This window comes from Myotis davidii, unplaced genomic scaffold (genome assembly GCF_000327345.1).
Source record: "Myotis davidii unplaced genomic scaffold, ASM32734v1 scaffold370, whole genome shotgun sequence".
NCBI lineage: Eukaryota > Metazoa > Chordata > Mammalia > Chiroptera > Vespertilionidae > Myotis > Myotis davidii.
This window is the reverse complement of record NW_006288615.1, coordinates 16,924,768-16,951,799: the sequence shown is the minus strand read 5'-3', so window position 1 is coordinate 16,951,799 and position 27,032 is coordinate 16,924,768. Positions and strand designations below refer to the sequence as shown.

The window sequence follows — 27,032 nt, the reverse complement described above, 5'->3', positions numbered from 1 at the left end:
GAACTCTCTGAGCCTTTTAGTGATATTAAAAGTACAGATGTATTGAGTGTGCTTCAGCCAGAAATCTGAGTCTTTAATATCATTAACTGTAAGTAGTCAGAGATGGTTTAGCTTCTAGGAAAAAGTGGCTTTACCACTCCCTATGCTAGTCCCTTTCTCTTCCTCCTCTCCTGTTCAGGCCCCTTTGAGGCCCCTTGTGAGGCCCCTGTCAGGCCTGCTGTCTACTTAAGGCAGTGGTTCTCAACCTTCCTAATGCCGCCACCCTTTAATACAGTTCCTCATGTTGTGGTGACCCCAATTTCATTGTTACAAATTGAACATAATTAAAGCATAGTGATTAATCACAAAAACAATATGTAATTATATATGTGTTTTCTGATGGTCTTAGGCGACCCCTGTGAAAAGGTTGTTCGACCCCCAAAGGGGTTGCGACCCACAGGTTGAGAACTGCTGCTTTAAAGAATTGTTAGCTCTGAGATTTTAGAGCAACATGTCATGTCCATGTTTACGTCACACATTGTACACCATACAGAAGTCATGAACCAACTCTTGCCAAGAAACAGAAAAAGGGGATTTGAACTTTATACCCTGTTCTAAACTATTCTACTGCATAATCAGGATGCTCTCAGAGAAAGCGCAGACAAACTGTTTGCCATAACATTTTGTGAACTGGGCTTTAATAGGTTGGGAGAACCTAGTAGATGTAACAAATGGGACGTATGGTAAGACAGCCCCACATTCCTGGAACAGTGCTCTCTACTCTCCCCCAGTCCTGGACTCTGCCACAATGGACTCTCATAGTGTCCCCTCACTCTGAGCAGATATCCCCCACAGCTGTTCACACCGGTCCTGTCAATCATCCTCGTGCCTTCCTGCTTGTTTGCTTTCATTTCTCATCCTCCCAATGTTTCCTAAAGATGGGTGTTATTATACCAGGTCCCTTAGCCAGGAAACTGAGATAAAAATTGACTCAAGTTCACACAAGGCCCTGTGTGAGTCCAGTGTCTGCATGCTTCCCATAGCATCAGAAGTTCTTGTTTTTTTTTTCACTGAAGTTCCCTGAATGCAGATGAAATCAATACATTATGCCCAGATCTAGACCCTTTGTAGCTAGACATAGCCAGCAGCATGCTCAAAATTTCTTTGAAGTCTCATGCTTTAATCTTTAAAATTTATGCAAATTTAGCTTTCTACTTCATAATGTAAAAGTATAAACTACTTGACATAGAATAAAATTTAAGCTCAGGAAGAGCTCTTGCATCCCCGCCTGCCCTGCTGGCAGCCACCCCGGGGGACTGCACACTTCAGTGCGAGAAGGTGAGCGCTGGGGTGCATCTCAGGTAAATCCTTCGTACCCGTGGTTTTTTGGATAAACCTTTCAGGTATGAAACAAGCTTCACATGGCCAATCCACAACCATAGATGTCTTCCTAACAGAGAATAGAGCCGCTAATACTTCCTAGGGAAATCCTAAATTGGTCTTCGTTGATTCTTTATAGAGATCTTTGAGTGACCTTTGTCTGGCTGGAAGTTGAAAGATTATTTAATCTTGTGGTTTTTAAACTTTTATTTTTTTAAAAGCATAAGTCATCTTTCAAATGAAATTGTTCTTGGGATTCTATGAAACAGATAAAAGTGAAAATGTTCTAGTTGCCATAGGGGCCCTTGCCTGAGGGAATTTGGGGTTCTGCTGAAGAACAAGGTTTCAAAACCCTGGATCAAATTCAGAGACTGAAGCCAGGGAGCTTGGAGGACGTGTTGGAGGTGACTCAGCTGATTAGTGGCAAAGCCCAGAGTAGCTCTAAGAATGAAGCCTAGCAAACTCTTCCAAGAGCCTTGGAGCCCTTGTGGTTTTCCTGTCCTGGGAATACTGTTTCCTAACTGCCCTCAGAGGTCCTGGAGGGTTAGGGAGTGGGAGTCCTCCAGCCAGGGGCCTTCCATGTGTGGATCAGTGTCCGTTAAAGGCATAGCTCTTTCTCAGTGCGTATGGCGATTTAAGAATGATTGAGTTAGGCCATAGAATCTATTGAGGTGTTAGAGTGTGTTGGAATCCAGGGAAAGGCTTTGCAAGAGAACATCAACCAGGGCCCCCAAAGAGGACATTATCAAGGGACTCAGCCAGGCCAATACACATCCCAGTGCCTGGGGTGGGGGTGATGTGTAGGGGTGACATTGAGTAACCACCATAAAAATGTGCTGGGTCACCTTTGAAAAACTGCTGACCTCAGACTTAGGCTGGCCTTGTGTTGATTTTCATGTGGGGGCCTCAATCATGGCCTTGATTAATTCCCTTTAGTTTTATTCTGGTTCCCAGGAAGCTTGAAGTGGCTTTTAAACTTCTATGGCTTTTAAACTCCATGGTTTATATTTACTAATACAGTCAACTCTCATTTCTCAATTCCTCACTTCAGTATCAATAAGCCCTATTATAAGGAAGCCTAGTATCTAACTCCCCAATTTCCCCATCTCTGGAGGATTTTATAGTTAAAGGGAATTATTCCCACTTCCACATGTTAAACTAAGAGAGAAGAGCTGTCTTCTCATTCTCCTGCTGCCATGATCCCTCGCTACCAGGCACCATTGAGGTGACTGACACTGCAGGGCACTGCAGGCCAACCCCACCAGTCCAGCCTCTGGGCAGACAGTCACTGTGGGTGATCCCACTGCCTCAGTGTTGGCTCAGCCAAGGACAAACAGTGAAAACTGAGTCTCTCTCCCACTTGACTCTCAGCTTCCCAGACCTCTTTCTCAGAGGCAGTCTTTGTTACTACTTTCTTGTATATTTGCTTGTGCATTTACAGGTCGTTATGGATGTTCACAAACACACATCTATTCTCTTATCTCCACAAAATGGTAGCATACTCTACACACAGTGCTGTAGTTTGCTTTTCAAAAATGTAACAGTATATTGTAGAACTCATTCCACCTCAGCACACATAGTGGTGCTTCGTTCTTTTTCATGGCTGTATAATATTCCAACATCATCTATCAGGAACCAACCCATCTTCATCTACTTCTCAAGAAGCAACGCAAATGTCATTTCCTTTGTGGACATTTGGGTTATTTCCTGCTTGTGTTTTTATTAGCTACTACAGGATTGGTGCATGAAATTCATGCACTTGGGGTGCAGGGGTGTCCCTTAGCCTGGCCTGTGCCCTCTCGCAGTCTGGGAGCCCTCAAGAGAGTGAGCCCAAGCCGTCAGTCGGACATCCTTAGTGCTGCCACGGAGGCAGGAGAGGCTCCCGCCACCGCTGCTGCACTTGCCAGCCATGAGCCCAACTTCTGGTTGAGTGGCACTCCCCCTGTGGGAGCGCACTGACCACCAGGAAGCAGCCCCTGCAGTGAGTGTCTGCCCCCTGGTGGTCAGTGCATGTGATAGTGACCTGTTCTGCCATTCAGTCAATTTGCATATTAGCCTTTTATTATATAGGATTACAAACAGATAGGCTTGTTTGCATTTGTATTCAGGAGGCTCTGCTCTGCCCTCTGAAGGAGGTTCCTTGCTCAATCAAAGGAAATATACATTTTAAAATATGACAGATACTTCCAATTGCCTTCCACTAAGATTGTATCATTTTCTACTCCAATAAGCAATATATGAGAGAACCTGTTTTCCCCCCTCTCACTAATAGTGTGTTTAGCCAATGTTTCGAAACTTCTCCAAATCTGACTAGTAAAACAGGATATTGCACTATAGTGCTAATGTGCCTTTCTGTCATTGGTAAGGTTTGGCATCTTTTCATTTGATATGTTCCTTTACAGGCCGCCTTTTAACTGGTGCTTGAAGATGAACTGCTGCCTAAAGATCAAGCAATATGCAAATAACTTAGAAATTCCAATTTTCTGGCATAGCTTTTATGCCAGTGAGCTGTTTTTATCCTAATGAATATAGGGTGTGTTGCAGGGTGCTACATGAGGAATCCGTTTCCTGCTTTAGTGAATGTTTATTAAAACGTGCCCCATCAATTTTAAAAGGTAGACTTTTTTATTTATAGACCTAAATATTTCCATCCTGGTTTTGCAATCTCCACTACACCCAAAGTTGTTATATTGCAAACAATGTTGTCTTATCAGATATAATACTTTTTAAATTCAATTCAGCTGTGAAATTTATGAAACAGAAATCTGAATATTAACTGGGTATTATGGATATATTACATTTCTTAATTGTGATAGTGGTATTGTGGTTTTCTTTAGGGAAAAAGAGACTTCTCTTAGTGATTCATTCTGAAATATTTATGGATTACATGAGATATCTGGGACTTGCTTCAAAATAATTCTGGAAGGGGCAAGTGATAGCAGTGTAGATTAAATAACATAGTAATTATTGAGCCTGAATGTTAAGTATGTGGTATTCTGTTTTTTATCTATGTTTGAAATTTCCCATAAATATTCTAAAATTCAACAGACAAGTGATAAGTTTGTGTTATGGCAAGCCATGGCACCCTATGTTACAGGAGACAGCACTTCACAAGTTCAAGGGGCCTGTCAGTTTGTTCCCTGCAGTGAGCCCAGGGCCTAGGACACTGCATGCAGTAGGTGCTCAATATATCCTGAGCTCCAGCTCACACTCTGGCTCCTAGCGGCTGTTCTAGTGTCTGTTCCCAGGAGCTGCAGACCACGCGCTATGGAGTTGGGGGAAGACGAAGTCCCATTCATTCAGGGGCCAGGAAGGTGCTTCTGTTGAGTTCATGAGAATTGACATTGAGGTGCCCGAGACAAAGAACATCTCCTGCATCCAAAACATTTCTAAGCAAAGCAAAATTGCTCCCTTACTTTAACATGAATGATTTCTTTTAGGAGCCCGGTAGGGAGTTGCTAACAGAGCTAACAGAGGGATAACTCAAAAAGCTGTGTGTGTGTGTGTGTGTGTGTGTGTGTGTGTGTGTGTGTGTTTGTTGGGGAGGGGGGTGCGGAGGTGTCACAAAACCTTCTTAGAACAGATCCCCCTCCCCCATCTCCTCCTTTTGAGCCTGTTTTGTTCTGGGTCCAGCATCATATCATGCTGAGAAATGAGTTTAATCAATGCTCTCTAGTGAGGACTAAGAGTAGATAGTGTCATCGGAAAGAAGGGAATCAGAATTGGGAAGTTATCAAAGGATGTGTCAGGAATTCAGGGTGCAAGATTGGTCCTATGAGCATGTGTGAGTGATTCCTGAACCCAGAGGCAGAGGAATTCATGGTTTTTAATGTTTGCATGCAGGTGTTGGTATAGTTGCCTCAGAATGAGAGCGAAAATGGATTAAGAAATAAAAACTAGTCACATCTTGACTGGAAGAAGGCTCTTTTGAGAAATCGTCAATGTTACATTACAAACACCATTCAGATATACCCAATGGGCCAGATGGTTGCTCGAACATTGCGTGCTGCCAGCTTCCCATTGCTACAGATGAAGTCTTTTCTGCTGACGTCTGTGTAACCCCCCAGCACATTATAGAGGGTTGATTCTTTTGATGCTGTTTAACATTTGTGTCATCGTAATTAGAAACCATAAATATACATGACACCATGCGATAGCTAAAATCGCCCAGCTTTCTCTGTGTGTGTGTGTGGGGGGGGGGGACTGTATTATTACCTGACAAGAGAGGATGTTTAATAATCATTTTCCATTCTTCGCAAATGCCACTTCTCTCTCATAGGATGCTCTAGATTGTTTTATGCTCTCCAAGCCTTCTCCCTTCAAAACAGGGCAGACCTTGAGGGCCACTGTATATGTCCCAGCCCCATGTTGCCTGGACCACAAGTCAGGGGGATACAATTCAGGGGCATCCAGGCAGTTCTATTTGATAACATCCCAACAGTTCCTGGGAGGGCACAAAACGGGCAGGTGGACGATGTGAAAGGAAGTGGGTAAATGGAAGCAAATCGGCTTCTTTCAACACAGACCTTTTCCAGGGAAGCCTTTCTTCTTTGCTTTGAACGGAAGGAGATTCAGTGTCAATCACCTACTTAATTGTATCTGCACCTGTAAAAACCAAGTGTCTTTCTCTTCCACCGAAACGTTGTTTGCCGGAGTGAGAAGCAGGGCAGGAGGTGGAGGGAGGGTGAAGACCCACACAATTTGGATACTTAGTCACAAATACATAAATGAACTGGGATGGGCCCCCCTCCCTGGTGGGGGCACGCTCAGCTGTATGCGGGAAGGCCTCTTTAGAACACGGCATCCTTGTTTTAGGCCACGGATCCCAGGCAGCACATTTCAGGCTCCGTAAATACAAGACTCAGCTGTTCCCTGATGGCTGATGTTTCTGCTTTTCAAACCTGCAAATAAATGAATGCTCCAAGTGAGTAAGTATCTGTGCATTGAGTTTACAATCTTGTCTTTCAGAAATATCGACAGTACATGGCAGGACTTCTGGCTCCTCCTTATGGTGTTATGGAAACGGGCTCCAACAATGACAGTAAGTGAAACGTGAACATTTTGCATCTAAAAATGTAGCGTGTGGTGTGTGTTTTCGTGTGACAAAAAATATGTCCTTCACCAGCGTGGCAGATTCCGTTCCCAGACTCTTGTGGATAAACAGACCTGCCAGCCCACATGGGTTATTCTTTAAATTGGTAATACAGGATTGTGTTATGGCTTCAGCTGATGCCCTGGAACTTCAGCATACTTAGCATGCTTTCTCAGAATCGCTTCATTTTAGAGCAAAATCCAGTGTTGTTCCTGTGCGCTTTTAAAAATAGGATTCATGAACTACACACCCAAGAGCCCCACCTCTTGCTCATGCTGATGTTATTACTCAAGGAGAGAAACAGCACGAGTCCTTCCTAGTCTTAAATCACAACCTCTCCAAACTCCAGACCTCTCATAAGAAACCAGTCCCTGCCTGCTCCAATAAGGAAGGAAGTTTTTCTCTGTGATCTGATTTTCTAGGGGTGCCCACTAGACCAGTGATGGCGAACTTTTTGAGCTCGGCAGGTCAGCATTTTGAAAAACCCTAACTTAACTCTGGTGCCGTGTCACATATAGAAATTTTTTGATATTTACAACCATAGTAAAACAAAGACTTATATTTTTGATATTTATTTTATACATTTAAATGCCATTTAACAAAGAAAAATCAACCAAAAAAATGAGTTCGCGTGTCACCTCTGACACGCGTGTCATAGGTTCACCATCACTACACTAGACTCAAAGAAACCCCGTGTCCTGAATCTGTTTATCTGTTTATCCGTGTGTGCATGCCAGGAGCATCTGTTTAGCACTCGTTACCGTCCCTGGGAGATGCTTGTTGCATCTCTAATCTCCTTTACATGGCTCCTGCACATTCACATGTGACAAGGTACCAAGTACTGGGGTTTGAAGCTGTGACGGAGCAGGCAGCATTTCCACTCTGAGCACCTGCAGAGCCCAAATGTTCACGCAGGAGATGACCTCAATCAAGGACCCTGCCATTGAATCTTGTTTTGATGTCTTAAGCATCAGTTACTTATGAACAGTCCTTTTCCTTCTTTATCCTGTTCAGAATCACTCTGTTGCTCAAAACCATTGAGTGACTGTCCATCACTCGCCATGGAAGGTGAATTCCAAGACTGCTAATGCCTTAACCCAACTCTCGAGTTCCTGCAGGGTCCCAAGTCACCCGTTAAGTATCATTTCTCTACAAAGACCCTACTTTCTGGCCACTCAGTTATGGTGATTTGTGCAACTGTGTATTTGTCTTATTAAACCTCCTAGAAAGTGAGCTTCCGCCAACCCCTGTGTCTCCCCATTCAAGCAGCTCCAGTCCTTTCAAGCCGTTGTTGAATGAATGGGTGGCTGGCCGGCTGGCTGGGCGGGTGGGTGGATGGACAGGAGGCGTTTCAGAGTGCTGACATTAGGCCGCCCTTGCTTCTGACCGATTTGGGAAGTGATGGCAAACCTGCCCATTGGTCTGCTCTGTTTATATCCTGGTGCGCTCCGAGTTTGGGAGCCAAAGTTTGATTAGGGAATGTTTCCAAACCATCTCTTCCATTCTTACCTCTCCCGTGTTCTGTATTGCTGCCCATTATGACTCAGTTCTCTTCATGCCAATATTTTAAATTAGTGTAGTCCTATATTAACACAGAAAGTTCTGTTTTCTTGGAATTTGGACATACTATATTTTAACATTGCAAACCACCTCACACTGCCCCCGTGGTTCAGAACTAGGTGCGGTCACCTGTGAAAACCACCTGTACTTCTGTCTCCTCAACATAAGGCCCTTGTGCCCCTGTCCTGGGGGCACTAAGCTCTGATGGGGCTGTGACCTTTCAGTGTGACCCCTCTTACCCACCGTGTCTGTCAGAGGAAGTGCAGAGGACCGGGGCCCGCCTATAGCAGGTGGTCATGCAATGTTGTCAATGAATAAACAAAGAAGTGAATAGATGAATATTTAACTCTTTGCTCAGAAAACTGAGATATCTCTTGAAACAGCCACTGCCCTGCTCAGCCCTGACTTGGAGGCAAACAGGAGTTTGGTTTGCCCCCAGTGGAAGCTGTGTTCCGGTGGGTTTCATGTGCAGCCTGCCCCTAGGTTCGAATCCCTAGAGCAGTGTGAGGTGGTTTGAAATGTAAAAGTATAAATGTGCCACTTACACTTGATGTCTCTGTCTAACATTCTGAGTGTTCTGGTGCCCAAGACAGAGGAATTAGGAGCTCACCTGGTGTAACTGACTCGGGGATACATTTTGCCTCTGGGAAAGTAAAGCATATGGTGGGTGGAGAAGCAACATCAGCATGAGACCGTGTTGTCCGGCACTCAGTCCTGCTCCTGACTCGCTGATTTATTTATATCACAGATTCGATAGGTGCTGCTCTTCTCCTAAGCAGGTTATGTGGTTGTTGTTGTTTTAAATACCAAAGTTTTACTTGGTTTGATTCAGCAAGGGATTTCAGTTCCATTTTACAGTTTGATCTTACAACTCATGGTCTCTCTCTCCTTTTCCTCTTCTAGGGATTCCTGACAAGGAGAATGTGAGTAGCTACTCTCTCTGCCTAGCTTCTAAAAACTGTCAAAAGGTAAAAAATAATCTTGGTAACCTCACCAGCAAAGAGAGCTCTTCCTTCACGTTCAACAGAGCAATAAATATTGTTCTAATCTGATTCCGGCATCTTTGGTGGGTCACTCTGAAGTATAAAGAGGAGAAGGTCGATTGCTATGACATGGTCATCACGTGTCCTTGGCATTAAGGAGTCTGAACAAAGGTCATTTCAGGGGCGAACAGTCCAAGTGCTTAGTGTTTTCTTTTTCCCATGATGCATGCACAGCGGTAGAACAAATCATCAGTTTAACAGCCTAAAGAACATGTGTTGTTTTTCCTTAGTAGGAGTACAAAATATGAAATTCAGGGTCAGAGGATGAATTTGCCTAATTGGATCCAAGTACATTGAAGTCATTGTTTCTCTTTGGAAGTAGAAAATAATTAATTGCCATAGTTGTTTATGGAAAACAGCTAGAAGGTTTCGGACAAACCTTTCCTAAGAAACAGAACCAAGCACGCATTCTAAGGATGGTAGTGGTGTAGTGGCATCGTCTTTACACGTACATGATCAATAATGATGTTAATTGTATTAATTGGAATCTGGATTTAGACAACGACATGGAAGGGTTCCTGATGGAAGCACGTAGTGATTCACCGGATGTGGTGCTCGTGGCTCTCAGATGGGTCATCTTGCCATTGTGTCCCTTGACTGCTGTACCCAAGTGGCCATGCTACAGAATTGTCACCCTGTTCTTTCCCTGCTTTCGGTCCTATGCCTACGGGCTAAGACATGGTCTTAGTTACATTCCGATTATTTCTGTGTTCCTCTTCAGAGATCTGTCTCTAGCTTTCCCTAGGTCTCCCTCCTTTCATAATCTTGGTTGTAAAAGCCTGGGTGGGAATGCTGGCCCACTGCTGTGCCACTACAGATTTGAGTTCAAGGCCAGGCAGTGTTACTTTAAGCTTCACACCAAAAATTTATGTGGCTTGTTCAGCAAAGGATTTTAGTTCCTCCCTGTGAGGCCCTGTGCAAGCTACTTGACTTCTCTAAATATCCTTGCCTCATCTTCAAAACATGGATGTTAGTCCTGACCACCCTAAAAGGCCATTGGGAATATTGAATGAGATAGTCTGTGGGAAGCATAGAGACATTACAGTAGAGCTCAGTAAATGTTAGGACTATTATTATAATTATTAGTTTCTCAAGCTCCTCTCATTTTCTAGCTGTCCTTCCTTCTCTGAAAAGGTTCTAGCTTTTATAAATAACTGTCTTTTGCCTTTATAGCTCTGCTTAAAATACCTTTCTTCCATGAGTCTTTCCATTGATCATTTGCTATTTAAAAAATAGCTTTAGACACAGACAACAGTGTGGTGATGACTAGAGGGGAAGGGGGGTGGGGGAGGTAGGAAAGGTATGGGGGATAATTGGTGATGGGAGGGTACTTGACTTGGGGTGGTGAACACATAATACGACATACAGATGATGTGTTATAGAATTGTACGTCTGAAACCTATATAATTTTATTAACCAGTGTCACCCCAATAAATTGAATTTTTAAAAAATCTGTATGTGTTGAGTAAAGCTCTAGACAACCAGGCTCCTGGGATTCTAAAGCCGTAGCCTTCAGAGCCCAAAGTAACATACTGATTCTGCCACCATTTTGGACCCGGGTGTCCCAAAGCACCCGTAACAAAAACCACACAGGTCCTTAGCCAAATGAAGATGATAAAAGGGCCTGCTGCTTCCTCGTCCAGGGACCATCAGTGATGAGGAGAGCGTACAGAATGGCCAGACCCCAGGGAGTCTAAAATGTTCTAAGCTTCAAAAGGAAGCTTGTGTCTCTCTTAGGCCCCAAGTGACCTTTCGTTGGGACCTCCCTGCAGTGGGAGGACAGGCACAAGGTTCTAAGCAGAAAGCCTACCAGCTGTCACCATGTAGCTCACTTTGGGACAAAATAGGAATTTGAAGTTTGCAGGAACTTTGGTACAGTGATGTAGGGGCTGGCCAGGCAGTCTCCCCTGTATTAGTTGTGGTGTCTGTTTATTTGTATTTGTTTGGGCCCTTCTGAGTCAAATCCTCTGGCAAACGGACAAGCACACGTTTTCTCTGTCAGCAAATAGAGTGGATGTAAGGTCACCCTGTGCTCTTAGGAAAGCTCTCCAGTGCCTTCGGTCAGAGTAAAGCAAATGAGATGAAAGACACTGGTGAGCAGAGTTGAAGCTCCTAGAAAGATAAAAAGAAGCTTAAGCTCCTTAATGTGGTGCTAATTGACGTTTTCCCTTTGGAAGAGACAAGTTGTGTTGTGATGGTTTCTTTAGTCCTTTACGCTCTTTAACTACATGCTGGGCAATATTATATTCCCTTTCTGTTTCTGAATAGCCACAACAGGCCTGTGACTGAAATAAAAGCACTTAATTTATTGTTTCAGTGTCCAAACACAGTCTTTGTGGAACGCATATATTCTCCTTTCCAGCTTCTACTCTCGATTTTGTGAATCACCGCGTTTAACTTTTAATCAAGTGTGTAGATGTCAGTGAGTGGTGTTTTTACCTGCCCTGCCAGCTATGTTTTCTTTCCAGACCCAGGCTTACCTTGTATAAAAAGAACTTTATTTTCATAAACTGCACTTTCATAGAAACAAATGGGCTGGGAGTTAATTTGCAAGAGTATGTGTTGACTACTCACTGTAATTGATAGGGATTTAACACTTTAGGTACCACAGGATTCTGGAACCTATAAAATAATTGATGAAAATATTAGAAAAATGACCATTGACCCAATAAGGCAAGCAGACTATTTTGGTAGGGGTGTACTTGTTTGTGGCTATTAGGTTTATAATGAAATTCTTCTCTTTGATTTAAGTTGGGTTTTTTTTCTGTCTTCTCTATGTGCCATACCTGACTGACCATGTTTAACTCAGAAGCTTAAAAAAAAAAAAAATCACAAATAAAAGCTTTATAGTTGACTATTACTGCTGTCCTCTGAAGGAATGAGCTTGCCTATAATTTATTGCTACTTATGTTGATTTTGCTGCTTATTGTGCTATGTATCCTTTGAGAGACAACTGCTATGGAGCTTTGTAGTCTTAGAAGTTTATAGTTTTCTTCCTAAGTGTTCAAGAAGCTGGAAAATAGACTAAGGAAGAAATCACAAAATAATCCCATTTCCTGACTTACAGCATCTTGTTTCCAAAAAGATCATTTGAGATCTTCATTTTTAAGGTAGTTGTAGTATTGATAGTGTTGCTAGCAAGTTTCTTGCTAAATATGGAAGCATACTTTCCCAGTAAAGAACACTACCAATGCAGAGATCAAAGATTTCCAAAGTGCTGGAAGAACTGACACTAGCTATTAATAATGAGCAAGTTTGGGGGGTCTTATAAAACTATCTGCAGGTCTAATTTTAAAAAGGTGACTTAAGTCCGGCCCCAGTAGCTCAGTGGTTGAGCATCCACCTTTTGAGGTCACAGTTTGATTCCTCTTCAGGGCACATGCCCAGGTAGTGGGCTCGATCCCCAGTGGGGGACATGCAGGAGGCAGCTGACCAATGATTCTCTCTCATCGTTGATGTTTCTCTCTCTCCCTTTTCCTTCCTTTCTGTAATATATCAATAATAATAAAAAATGACCAAGTTTGTCAAATGCTTTAAAATAGTGGGTCATTTATATGAAGAACAATTTTCAGAAATTATTATAAAGACAAGGTTTTAAATGGCAGATAATAAGGGAATAATCTACACAGTTTTTTGAAAATTCTCATTGAGGAGAGGGTAATAGAGTAATAATAAGCAAGTAACTATTAGGGTTAAAAGGTTAGGGGTTTTAGGAATTTTTAGGGACTATGATAACATTTATCTCAATTGCTCTTTTTCAAGGTTAGAGAAAACAAATTAAAATATTTCTCACCAATTAAATGACAACATCTTATTTTGCCATTATAAACTGGCTATGATTCTGGGCCAGATGAAGAAAAAAGGAAGGCATGTTTGCTGATACAAACTTAAAGTACAAAAAAGGTAGATAATCCCATAAAACCCCTTTAGCACACCTACTGGAGTCAAACCAACAGTTTTCTGCAGAAACAAAGGTTTTTAAAATCTTGCTTTAAAGCATGACTGGTCTGTGTTCGGAGCTTATCCGAGTGTCTTGGCCAGAGTTTGAGGGCTTACCCAGCAGCCGTTCTCTCTGTTCCTGGGTGAGAATAGTTTCCCAGTGCTGACCCCACCCTGAGACAACACACATGTCACGTGGGCTGAGGGTGCAAAGCTCCACACAGGAGAGCAAACCAACCAAATGCTGGGGCCTTAGAACATACTGAGCCTGCTCGTTTTGATTTTGAAGGGCAAATTGCTTATCGCCCGGTGAAGATTAGATCTAGGGTGTTGCTGCCCCCGTTCTGCGTGGTGTCTAGTGTGTAAACACGCATTTCTTCAGCTGGCGGATTGGAATGCGTCACTCAGTGAGCCAGGACTCACTTTGCCCAGCCTCCTGGAGCACACCAGTGGCGATGTCGAAGGTGCCACGGACAGCTTCAGCTCTCTGAAGACATGTTTGTTTTTGTGTTTGTGAGTTATGCGTTTTACGGGGCAGAATGCCTTTGTGAATTTCTTCCTGCTTTTCATTCCATCTGTTCCTCTCCTCTGTGGTGAGAGCTGACCGTGCTCTCTCTCCCTCTCTAGCTTCTGCAGTGGTATATTGATTGGATTTGTAACGTAATGTGCAGGCAGTTGCCCTTCAGCTAAGCAGTAAATAGTAAATGCAGGTAACACTCTAAAAATCTGACCTTGTGTTGTCAATTAGACCATGTGTTTGTTGCTCTAAATCAGTGGTTCTTAACCTTGGCTGCACATTAGAATCACCTGGGAATCTTTTTAAAATTCTGGGCCTCATCCTCTGGAAATTCTGTTTCTTTGTTATGGGGTGGGGCCACAACATTAGTAACAATGAAACAGAATTTCTGGAGGATGAGGCCCAGAAATCAGGATTTTTAAAAGATTCCCAGGTGATTCTAATGTGCAGCCGAGGTTGAGAACCACTGCTCTAAATGTTCTTAGTTGTGTTCATGGGACCTACTTGTCATGAGTTTCCTTGGCAAAGGGGCACCTATTGGGGTATATTGGGGTGCTGCCTTGTTAGCATATTTTAGAATTATGTTTATAATATTATGAATTGCATTTGGTGATTGTTTTAATGCTCTAAGTTTGGTTCTTCTACATTTAATTTTTTTTTTTAGGACATAGAACTTTTTTTTAATCCTCTCCTGAGGAGTGAGAATATTTTTTCCATTGATTTTAGAGAGAGCAGAAGGGGAGAGAGAGAAATATCGATGTGAGAGAGACATATCAATTGGTTGCCTCCCATATGTCCCAACTGGGGGTGGGGATCGAACCTACAATCCAGACATGTACCCTTAACCAGAATCAAACCTGGGACCCTTTGGTGCGCAGGCCTATGCTCTAATCACTGAGCTGCCAGCCAGGACAGGACATAGAACTTCTTTTAAAAAAAAAAAATATTTTATTGATTTTTTTACAGAGAGGAAGGGAGAGGGACAGAGTCAGAAACATTGATGAGAGAGAAGCATTGATCAGCCGCCTCCTGCACACCCCCCAACTGGGGATGGGGCCGCAACCAAGATACATGCCCCTGACCGTAATCGAACCCAGGACACCCCCAGTCCCCAGGCTGACGCTCTGTCCACTGAGCCAAATCAGCTAGGGCAGGACATAGAACTTCTTAATGTTGCTGCCAGGCTGACGGGTTTTGGGGGTTGTCACTGATGGTTTTCGGGGGCTGCTTTGAATGTATTCTCTCAATTGTTTCTGTAATTAGAATTCGACTTGGCCAGAGATCACAGAAAGGACCTGGGTAGCATTGAATAGTTAAGCATCATCATCATAAAAGAAATGAGATTCCCACTCTCTCTAGACAACTTTTCCAGCTCTCACTTTAAAACAGGGGTCCTCAAACTACGGCCCACGGGCCACATGCAAATACAAATATTGTATTTGTTCCCGTTTTGTTTTTTTTACTTCAAAATAAGATATGTGCAGTGTGCATAGGAATTTGTTCATATTTTTTTTAAAAACTATAGTCCGGCCCTCCAATGGTCTGAGGGACAGTGAACTGGCCCCCCGTTTAAAAAGTCTGAGGAACTCTGCTTTAAAGCATCGCATGGCCTTCAGGTGAGCCTGCTCAGTAGCAGCTCGCTGCCGAGAATTAGTTCCACTATCAGCGGGGACAAGGCACCTAATCTCATGTTGATAATAATGTGCTCCACTGCTGATTCCAAAGTTATGGGAGAGAGAATTGTCTGCAGAAATATTTCATCCTGTGCTGCAGGCAATTATGTTCATCACCAGTAACTTTGAGTTGCTAGTGTATTATCTCAACTGATTGTGAGGATAAAATGCATAGTATCTTTTATGTTTGATGAATTCCAAGTTTTATTGTTCTTGTTTTGAGAAATTGAAACCAAATTATTTGCAAAATATGTCTTCTGTGTAGGAGAGAAAATTGTAGTGTTCTCAGATTGGATAAATTAATCTAGTGATTGCATGTCATTCAGGATTTGAATTCTTCCCTCGTGACATTCTTTGTCAGACAGACTCCCCTGAGTCCAGAGATATTAAAATATTCTGTAGTCATTCTCTTTACCTTGAGGTAAAATTGCATTGAAGTGAGATAAGTGATAGATATGCATATACATGCACATACACATATATACAGACACATACATATGTTTGATTGTACAGATATATATTTATGAATTTTCATTCTTAAAATTTTCGGAAACAAATTTGTAAAGCCACCTTTAGTGATAGGATCTGGCATTCTTATTGCCAGTTTTTATCAATGTTTAAGCTCTTTTCACTTTAACTTAGTTTTATTTTCTATTTTCCTTCAAAGGATGATTCAGAAATACCCGTAGAATATGCCATCTATTTGCTCAAAAACCTTTTATTTGTTGCATGTGTATTATCAATCCAAGGCCCATGTCAGGCTCCAAAAATAAAATACGGTTCCTTCAGGACGTTGCAGCGAGCAGATGGAGGCAGACATGTGAACACAGAAGTACGGTGAAGGGTCATGGGCACATGTGGGCAGAGTGTGGCATGAGGTGTGGCCTTAGGAGCTCTCCAGGCTTGAGTTGAAGTCCAGCTCTGATACTTACTACCCATGTGAAGGTAGACAAGTTAGTTCAAGTGTCTCCCTCTGTTTCCTCATCTCCAGGAGGATTAATAGGATGAATGCCAAGTGCTTAGCCAATGCTGCAACGCACAGTATGCTCTCAGGAGACACATTGGGGGGTAGGGGGGGTCCTTCTTTTTTAAAATGGCAGCTCTGGATGGCGGATGCCTTAGGAGTCTGTTGTTCACTCTGATACCCAGCTCCTTTTCTGCTGTAATTTGCCCAGTCAGTGCTCCCTTATTTCTGATGTTCTCCTGTGTGTCCTTTCTTTTCCCTTCTCTTGAATGACTCACTCAGCAAAGCTTTCCATTGAATCTTGCCCTCTCTTACCTTTTCCATTTGTCAAGGTCATTTTAAACTTCATTCCAGTTCTTCTAAGTGCCAGCCACTCCCACCCACCCAGTTGGGAATCATTGTCAGATTTAATGAGCATGCTTTTGGTTCCGTAGTCAAGGCATTCATTAATCAGTATGTTACATCTAGCAACATTGAGTAGATGACCTAACCTTGTGGAATTTAATTTGTTTGTACTAATTTATTTGTATACATGATAAAATTACCCCTTCCAGATAGGAAGAAACACACACAACACTTAGGAAAACATCCCATGAGAATACTGGATAAAACTCAAGTATAAGTCATTAGAGTCACTTTTGTCATGCTTTTCACTCACTTGTAATTTGGGGAAAAAGAAAGACAATAATTTTCTTTCTATTTCAGGAGGCATTGGTATGACTGAGTTCAATGCTCATTCATTTTCATAGTCCTTGTCCCCAGAAATGCATCAATTTTTGTCCCTGGCACTTCATAGCCAGCAGCATTGTACAAGTCACCTTCCTCCATAAGGTTCAGTTTCCTCATCAACAAAAATGGTGATCCCTGAACTACTACCATAAAAGGATTGTTTGGGGCATCAATGACAGTAAGACATGGGGGAAATCCCAAAACTTGGCACTGCTCTCAGAAAACAACATTATATTAAGTTCCCTGGAGCTTAATGCTAAATAAGATCACACCCTTGTCTATGGCCTCAGCTCAAGGACAGTGTTCTGGCCTGGGGGATCATGGAGGTTGGCCAGTGGGTTCTGGTTTCTATGGAGATTGGGGCTGGGAAGCTTTATAAAGGTGCCCTTGCATCCTGTTAGGACTTGGTCCAGTTCTAAGTTCTGGAAAAAGCTTAGGATGCCAAATGGCAAGTCATTCATCTTAATGTCCTTATAAGTTGGCTCAGCCAGGCGAATGAAAAATTCCTGAATCACACCAAGTGCTTACTTGGTGCTGTAATATGATAACCCGATCCCAAACAAAGTGAGGAAACCACACCCAAAGTTGACTACAAGGATGGACAAGGATAGAGTCAGAACAGGAACTCCAAGATAAGCTGGGGAAGGCGCCTGGAATGTGTGGGGCACAGCAGAGCATCATGGATGTTGTCACAGCAGTCCGCCCTGGGCCTTCTAGCTTTAGGGTGTGTGAGGTTTTTTAATATTATATGTTTACCCAATCCTCTCAGTGTTAAAGCATTGCAATGTACACTGTCTAGTAAAGGAATTTGTAACATAAATGCAAAAATGGCTTTATCATTCAACAAGGTATTCTTTTAAGCAGCAGGTAATGGGCCCTCCCTCACCTACCCCGCAACCTCCTACTTCACAGCTTTCTATTTTGTGTTTTTTGTTCCTCTCTCTTTGGTGTGTGGTATATTTAGAAAAACACTTGGGCTCCCTCTGGTGGCCATTCCAATATTTTTGCATGTCTAACCTTAAAGCCAAGCTTTGGTTACCTGACACACCATTTTTGGATAAAAGTGGAAGTGTTAATAGTAAATGCTATTTTCCTTTGTAAGATGCCTGATAATTGGAAACATCCAAATTGGAAACAATATAGAATTCATTCATTCATTCATTCATTCATCCATCTTCCATCTAATATGCTGTTAATATTTGGCTTTCCTGAATGAAGGGGTATTTAATCTGCAAGTCCATAGAAAGATATTTAATTCCAATCCTGTAGGTTAAACATATTTTCTCAAGCAGAGATTCTATTAATAACTAAGTTTTTATAGAATGCTTCCTGTGTATTAAATCAGAGTTAGGCATGGTAGGAAACAATTTGTTACTTACCATTTTAAAAATATATGAAAATGCTCTTTTTTAATGGTTGACAGTATTGTATTATTTCTTTTTTATTCTTTAAATCAAATCAAAGACCCATTCTATTTTCCCCAGAGAATTTTATCTTATTAAGTGATTATTTTTCTAGGCCAGATTACTTTTTAATTGTGTCAATGTATTAGTCAATATACAGGCTCAACTGCCATAACATAGACCTAACTATAAAAGTCTCTTAAATTAGATAGATAGAATATAATTTTCCTTCATGCTAATTGTCCAGATGTGAGCTGTCCAGGGTTAATATGGCACCCCATGTTGTAAGGTATTTTTATGATTGGAAGTCTCTTCTTGGGTTACCTTATTCTTATACTTACATGTATCAAAATTATATATATATATATATACATATATATATATAAATTTAAATCTCAGCATTTAAAAAATTCATATGACTGTAATCTCTATTAAATTTTTTCTTCTGGATTGAGTTATGACAGGCTCTGAAAATAAAGTATGGTACCTTCAGGGCGTTGCAGCGAGCAGATGGAGACAGACATGTGAACACAAAAGTACCGTGAAGGGTCATGGGCACATGTGGGCAGAGAGTGTGGCATGAGGTGTGGCCGTTAGCAGTAGTACACAATTGTCAAAACAAACTAAATATTTTATAGGTTCTTATAATTATTAAATGTTAAAGTAAATTATTATTGAAAATGCATCGCTGAGTGACTTGGGTGCTTTTTACAAATGAATTTGTTATCGATGCAACAGGGGTTTAACATTCATTCTATTCTCCTTTTTGGTTTTTAGATAAGTAAATACTGGGAAAGCCTGTTCACATAAATAAGCAAATGAGAATGGAAATAGTCTTAAATAGCAAAGTCACTAAGTTCTTTGACTCCTAGGCAGCTAGTGCGGTACTTCACGCAGAAATGGAGGCGATGGTAGAGTCCCAGTGGAGAAGATGGGAAGAGTTGCATTCTAGATGGATTTTGGAAATAGAGTTCATAGGATTTTCTGGTGGATTAAATGTGAGGAGAGAAAGAAAGAAGGGGGTCAGGGAGAACTTACCCGTTTGGGGCCTGACCACATGGAAGGATGCAGCTGCCAACAGCTACGCAAGGGAGAGCTGAGGATAAAGTGAGTTTGGAGACCTAATTTGGAGACAGAATCCAGGAATGCGGTGTGATTAGACTTCCTCCCGTCCTGTCAATAGTTAATGAGAATAAACGTTTGTGAGAGTGATAATGAGGTTCGATGTTGGGTATTTATACTGAGTAGTATGTGCCTGGGGCATGAACGAAATTAGAATGTATCTGAAAGAAATAAAAATGAGGGAAAAATCAGCAAGAATTTTATTAGGTTTGTCACTTCTCTCTGTTATATTTTGTAGATTTTTAAGAGAATTTATGTTTGTAAGTAAACTCTGTGTCACTGTTGATGTCACCTTCTGAATTAATAAAAGGTTGATGTATGGAATATTTTAAGTACAAACAGGAAATGAATCAAGCTAACAAAGTGCTGCTTAATAGACATCCTCAGGGACCCAATTTAATGAATAGGCAGAGGAATATTATTTGTAACTTATCCCACAAATTATTTCTATATGACTCAGTGATTTTAAAGGGGATGGCCGGCTTGAAACAATTTGTTTTTCTTAATTAGTTTAATCATTCTCTATAGTTTCTAATACTACTAAATGGGATAATAACCTTTTTTTCTTAAATAAATTAATTTTTCTAACCTAGCCATTAATGTTCAATTAATAACGTTTGAAGGAGTGAAGTAATTCCATAATAGGAGGGAAAATTATCATATTTTATTTAATTCTTTTTAAATCAACTCACATTTATTAAGGACCTATTATGTACCATGCAGGCACATATTTTGGCTCTAGAGATACAAAGTCCAATGAAACTAATTCAAAGAGCAAACAACCTAGTAGCTTAAACAGTCTAGGAGAGAGACAGGTAAATGGGTAATTATATCAGAATATGGCACTGAGAGAAATTAGAGCCCAGTGCTGAAGAAATGCCTCACACATTGTAAGAGCCATACCACTTGAACGCAAAGGATTTCTGAAAAAAAGAATGTTTCATTATCCACACACCCCAGCATTCTCCCTCTTCACAAGAATGCAGAGCTAGTGTATAACTTCAGACTATGTAGATTACAGGTGGCAGAAATACATATCAAGCCACCGCAAAGGCAAACAAGGGAGTAGGTTGGGGGCTCACAGCCCAGTCCACAGGAAGAACAGATGTGGAGCTGGCCTTCAGTTTCCAGAAGCCAAGGGCTCCACTTATTTCTACTTCTCCCCAAGCCTGGAAGCGTGGCCACCAACAGTTTCTAGTTCTTCCAGGGCAGCTACAGTTAGAAAATCTTGAGGAAGGATAATGACGGGTCTCGTGTGGGTCATGTCGTCCCTTCACCCCCAACTCTGAGCCAGGGTGGACTCAGCTCTGAAATGAAGAGAAGGTCTGTGCCCAGAAAAATGGGGTTCAGGAAATAGTAGCTGTTTACTCTTCTCCAGTGAGGCACATTCGGCTGACTCCTAAAAAATCACCCCCTTCCTTTGGTGCACTCAGGTAGCATCATAATGCAATCCATATCTCATTTGGGGTTAGTCTTCGTCCCTTGTTTATCAAGAAGTAGGACAGCAGCACTCACGAGAATAATGTTGACATCACATTTTGCAATCGCTTTGATTGCAATATGCATTGTGCTTTAGAAATTCCATGCATTCTATTCGGTCAGAGTCACAATTTCCTTTTCCCTGTCTTCTTAATATGTATGATGTGGAAATTAACGAGACGTGGTCTTGTTAAGTCTTTTGAGATACTTAGGTGTGGGTTCTGAACCAGGAGAAGACATAAGCAATTCTGTCTTTCCGAGATAGAGGAATTCTTCCTTTTTATCTGGTTGATTTTAAGTCTGTAAGGTCCATGAGCCGAATTTACATTCAGATGAGTCATTGAAGCTTACATTGTGTGCCCAAAAAGAAATGTGTATGCCAACAGTCTGAAATGAAGTCTAGCACGACAGTGGATTTTTAAAACAATGGCTATATTTTCCTGGCCATAAATATAGTAGAGCTTATATCAAATATTTGGAAACATAAAACTATTTTTTTTTTATCGTTTAAAGTATTACAAAGAGTATTACATATGTCTCCTTTTTATTCTCCCCTTGACCTCCCCCGGCCTCCCCTACCCGCAGTGTCTGTGTCCACTGGTTATGCTTATATGCGTGCATACAAGTCCTTGGGTTGATCTCTTACCCCGCCCTCCGCCTACCCTCCCTGGACTTTCCGCTGTAGTTTGACAGTCCATAAAGCTTTTTTAAACATCGACCCTATATGCCACCACCCAGCGCTCTGTGTATTTTACATGTTTAATATTTAGAACCAAATTTAGTTTAATATATATATTATATCCATAGCCTACATTCAATTACGTTTATAAAGGACTTTTTATTATTTATTATTTTCTCAACCATTTGAGAGAATGAATTTCCTCTGCATTAATTTTTTTCCAAACAGCAACATGGATCTTGTAAAAGTTAGTTTTCTCACCATCCCCTCCCCATTTTCAGAATTATTTCTGGTTACATTGCTGTTCTTCCTTCATTTTTGACTTTCTGAGTCTTTCCCTGGTATTAGTCCCCTTATGTGTGAAAAACTTCCTTTAGAAATTCTTCTAAAACAGGTCTGCTGGCCCCAATTTTCCTTTATCTGGGAATGTCTTTTCTCTTTTAATCTTCATTCCTAATGCATAGTTTCTCTGGATAGAGAATTATGGGTTGAGAATTTTAATCCTTCAGCATTTTTCATGAACCAATATTGATACAATATTGATAAAGTCCATTGTTTATTCAGATTTCCTTTTTCTTTTTTTTTTTTTTTTACGTGGTGTCCTTTTTCTGGTCCAGGAGGGATATCACTTTATGTCTTGTGGCCCTGTCACCTTAGGCTCTTATAGGTTTCTCAGACTTTCCTCACTGACGCCTGACAGATTTGAGGGCTAAAATCAGGTATTCAGGAGGATGTCCCTCATTTGTGATTTGGCTGATTTTTTTCCCCATTAGACTCAGATTATGGGTTTTGGGGGGAAAACCCACAGAGGTAATGTACCATTTTCGTCACATCATATCAAGAATACATGTTATTAATATGATGTATCATTGTATCATTGTTGATATTGGCCTTGATGACCTGGTTAAGGTCGTATTTGCCAGGTTTTCCCACTGTGAAGTCCCTCTCCCCCACGGCTCTTTCCATGCTGAACTCTGGAAGGAAGTCACCAGGCACTGTGGACACTTCTGTGTTATGCTCCACCTCCTTGATAGTGGAGAGCTACATAAATTATTTAGAATTCTTCTACATGAAAGATTTGTCTCTTCTCTCACATTTATTTATTCAGTCATTTATTTATATCAGGATGGACTGGAGAGATTTTAATTTGCACTTTGGGTTGTAATCCAATACTACTATATTTATTTTGTTGCTCAAATCGTTCCAGCTTTGGCCATTGGGCGCCCTTTCAGTTGGCTCCTGTGTTACTTTGGCAACTCCCATTGTTGTATTTTGGACATGTTCTTACTTTCTGACACAACCAGATGTGTGTATACTCCCTGTCCCCATCTTCGCCACAGCCATTTTGCCAAGGGTCTTTGGTTTCTTTAACTGAAGAATGGTATTAGAAACTAAGATCCAGATGGCAGGTGTGCTTGTTTCTATTGGGATGTTCTTGCTTCTAAACCCTTTCAGCTGAGAGAGCGAGGAAATACATACAGTATACTAATTTGAGCACATATACGTACCTGTGCATATTTGTTTATATATCCATCTGTATCTATATTTAGTTCATACTGATTTTTCTAACTCTAATCCACCACCACATAAATTATTCTAGCCAAGATGTCTCCTTGAACAGTAGTCTCCCCCACTGTTTCAGTTTCTGTTCTCAGTTACCTTCAGTCAACAGTAGTCTGAAAATAGTAAATGGAAATTTCTAGAAATAAACATTTCCTGAGTTTTAAATTATGCACCATTCTGCATAGTGTGATAAAATCTTGCTCTATTCCACTCTGTCCCTCCCAGGATGTGAATCCTCCCTTTGTCCAGCGTATCCACACTGTATGCCCTCCCCGTCACTTAGTAGCCCTCTCAGTTATCAGATGGACTGTCCCTTAACACAGTGCCTGTGTCAAGTAAACCATATTTTACTTAATAACGCCACATTCACTTAACTTTTATTATAGTATATTGCTAAAATTGCTATATTTTATTATTAGTTATTGTTGTTAATCTCTTATAGTGCCTAATTTAGAAATTAAACTTTGCTATAGGTAGTGTATGTGGGAAAGTCGTAGTAATATAGAGGGTTCAGTGCTATGCACGGTTTCAGGCATCCATTGGGGGTCTTGGAAAGTATCTCCCTGTGGATAAGGGGGGGGCTACTGAGTGGTGGTTTATATGATTAATATTTGTACACTTTCCAATGAGCATGCATTAGTCTGTGATTTAAGAAAACCAGTAACTAAGTATATGTCTTTACAATTGATAATCTGACTTTCCGATTTTTTTTAACAAAGCTGAATCTGTAATACTTTCACCTGTAGCATCTTCCTGCACTTTCTCCTCTTTTCCAACCCGCTCTGTGCTACAGCTAGATGTGGAGACTCCAAATACTTTAAACTCCCTGCTCTGTGATTTTGACTCCAGCCTGCACTACCTCTAGCCTTTAGGTCCTTCATCCTAGAGCTCCTGTTCAAGTCCTGCCTCCTCTGGAAAGGCTCCCTGAGCCACCGTGGACAATTGTTGCCACCCCTTCTCCTTGCCTCTCTATAAATCACTTATGACATGTACATAGAGGCCGACTACATGTGATTTTCATGTTCGGGCCAGTCGACGGCAGCATAAGCATTCCTCTGATCTTGTGAAACCCACTTGCTGATTACTAATCAGTGCTGACTGCCTAGAAAAGTGTGTGCATTTTCTGACTGTGGCTTTAAACATGAGCTGTAGAGTTTCCACAGCACGTAACATGAAATGTGTGTCACTTACTTTGAATTTAATACAATACCTAAAAGTATTTGTGAGAATTTCTGAGACTTTTGATGGGTTCAACTTATATCTTCAGAAACCTATATGTGGCTGTAGAAAACTGCTTTTCACTTTCTCAAGAGTCAAATCATTGGCCTTCTTAAGCATAATAGCTGAGAAGCATGTAGTTGTGAAGTATTTACAATGGAATATATGAATAAATAAAATTCTTGGATATTTTATTAATATTTATTATGATCTCCTCGAAGAAGTTATGTTTGCCAGGTATAAGAACTATTTAAATGAAATAGCTGTAAACATTTAATTAGATACCAACTTTAATACTCTTTTTGTTTTAATTTTTCCTATGTTTGTATTCCTTTGAGGGCGTTATTAGTGTTTAAGCAGTAGATACTTGACATTTGCAATCAGCATTCTACATTTTCCCAGAATTACTAAATGAATGAATATGTGTAAAAATGCCAGGCAGTCATTGAGGCTCACTCTCTCTCCATGGGTCCTCCTCCTGAATGCCACCCTCTGTGGAGGTTGGTGGTGGCAACGTTTTTGCACACACAGATTGCTGCCAGTTGGGCCATGTGTCAGGATCACATGTCTGGGTGCCATCCAGATGTTAAGTTTCAAAATCCCAAGTTTTCCTTTTTTCTATGTATAATGGAGGGTTAGTAATTATTTTCATTTTTGTTTTTTTGATAAGGAGATTAAGTAAATTTCTTGTTCTAACGTAGGTTTTTTTCTTTTAACTTTTCATTAAAGCTTAGCATATGCATGTAAAAATGTACACATCATTTAGGTAAATACATTTTCACAAACACACTCATGTAAACTGCACCCAAATCAAAAAACAGATCATCACCACCACCCCAGAAAGAAACTCGTGTTTTCTTCTAGCCACTCCCCCAACTAAGGTTAATCTGTTTTTATACTTTAGATGAGCAGATAGAAATCACCTGGTACACACCTGCTGTACCCAGCTTCTTTCATTAAATATTATGTTTGTGAAGATTATTTCATTCTGTTATGGGAATATATCATAATATATTGTCCGTTCTGTTGTCAATGGGCTATTATGAATAGTTGTGTTCTGATCAGTCTAGTACATGTCTTTTGGTGAATATATGCACATATTTCTGTTGGACTTTTATATAGTGGGTTTTTTCTGTAGTTAGGAATACACATGTTCATATTTAGGATCTGTGTATGGACTTCTATAAATTTCAATTAACCCCTGAAATTATAAGCAGAATTTTGGGTATACGTATGTATATGCATCTTGAGGGTTCCATCACTTGTATGAATTCTCAAAACTGCCCATAAAACATTCAGAAATACTTAAAAAATCAGCGAAAACTCAAAACTTACCTTGTGTCTATCACGAGAAAATAAGAGGAAGTCAAGATGATGGAGAGAAATGGTTTCACACCTCTGAGACCATCTGTTTTTAAGAACTTCGTTGATCTGAAGGTAATGCAAAAGTGTCAACTTTAAATGAATGTTTCTCCCTTTCAACCTTAAAACACCTTATTACAGATAGGAACTGAAGAGAAATGTTATTCCTAGGAAGGAAGAAATGAAAGTAAAGTAGTCCACAAATTATTTGCCAACATCCAATAAATTCTTTCCATATCTAACCATAAAGAGCAAAACAATTTCAGAAATGAGAAGAGGAAAGATTCTTTCCATTCTGTTTATACCACTGCCAGGTAAAAACCTCCCCAGAGATTTCTCCATGTATTAGTCATGTAATTATTTCATGAATAATCCCTAGGTACAAAGCACCATGGGATTCTGAGATAACAAGAACACAATTTTTTTATTTTAAGGAGCTCATGTTGTACTTGGAGAAACAGGTAAACAGCTGTGGCACAAGCAGTGAAGTATTTGCAGTAATGGGAATTCAGGAAATGCAGAAAGACTGGACGTTCAACTCAGGACACAATTGTTGTATGTAGAAAACATTCTATAGATCCCTCAAAATAAGAAATTCAGGACTGATGGACCCAGAGATGTGAAACTATCTCTCTCCATCATCTTGACTTTCTCTTATTTTCTCATGATAGATGCAAGGTAAGTTGTGAGTTTTCACTGTTTTGCCTTTACCTGATCACTAATCTCCCCAAATGGTTCTTTAAATTGTTTAATCTACTGCATTAATTATAAATCTTTAAAGAAGCAACGATGAGAAAAATCATTTGTTGTGGGATGATTTTTTTTAAAATATATTCTTATTGATTTTAGAGAGGAAGGGAGAAGGACAGAGAGATAGAAACATCAATGATGAGAATCATTGATTGGCTGTCTTCTGCATGTCCCCAACTGTGTATTGAGCCGAAACCTGGGCATGTGCTCTGGCATGTTCTCTGACCGGGAATAGAACTGTGACCTCCTGGTTCATCAGTCAACACTCAACCATTGAGCCACACTGGCTGGGCTGTGGGCTGATTTTTTAAAATGAGTTTCTGTAGTTTCTCAGATTGTGCCAGAGGGTGTGTTCCTAATTGGGCCAATCTCACTTTAAATATTTTGTAGCCCAAACCCAGCATTGTAACCCAAATTTAGCATCATTTACCAGAATAATCCCCTTTGAATTCTAATAGATTAACTTTAGCACATTATAGAGGGCATTCTTAAACGTCCATGGAAAAAGTTTATATCTATACATTTTTAATTCAAACTAGAATTACAGAACATGGCAACTCATACTACATGTATTTATTTA

General features: G+C 40.7%; 1 protein-coding gene across 7 annotated transcripts in view; it reads left to right on the top strand.

The window, feature by feature from the left end:
* Positions 1-27,032, top strand: part of RAPGEF4 (Rap guanine nucleotide exchange factor 4) — a 225,534-nt gene that overhangs the window by 95,565 nt on the left and 102,937 nt on the right. For 6 of the 7 annotated variants that reach the window (XM_006760619.2, XM_006760617.2, XM_015561981.1 and 3 more), the window contains 2 exons: positions 6,328-6,400; positions 8,915-8,934. In XM_006760619.2, the coding sequence (XP_006760682.1) occupies positions 6,343-6,400; positions 8,915-8,934 (78 nt within the window). In that variant the 5' untranslated portion in view covers positions 6,328-6,342. Of the gene's footprint in view, positions 1-6,327; positions 6,401-8,914; positions 8,935-13,235; positions 13,507-27,032 lie in introns of those variants that run through there. The other variant, XM_006760618.2, reaches the window with a different exon arrangement.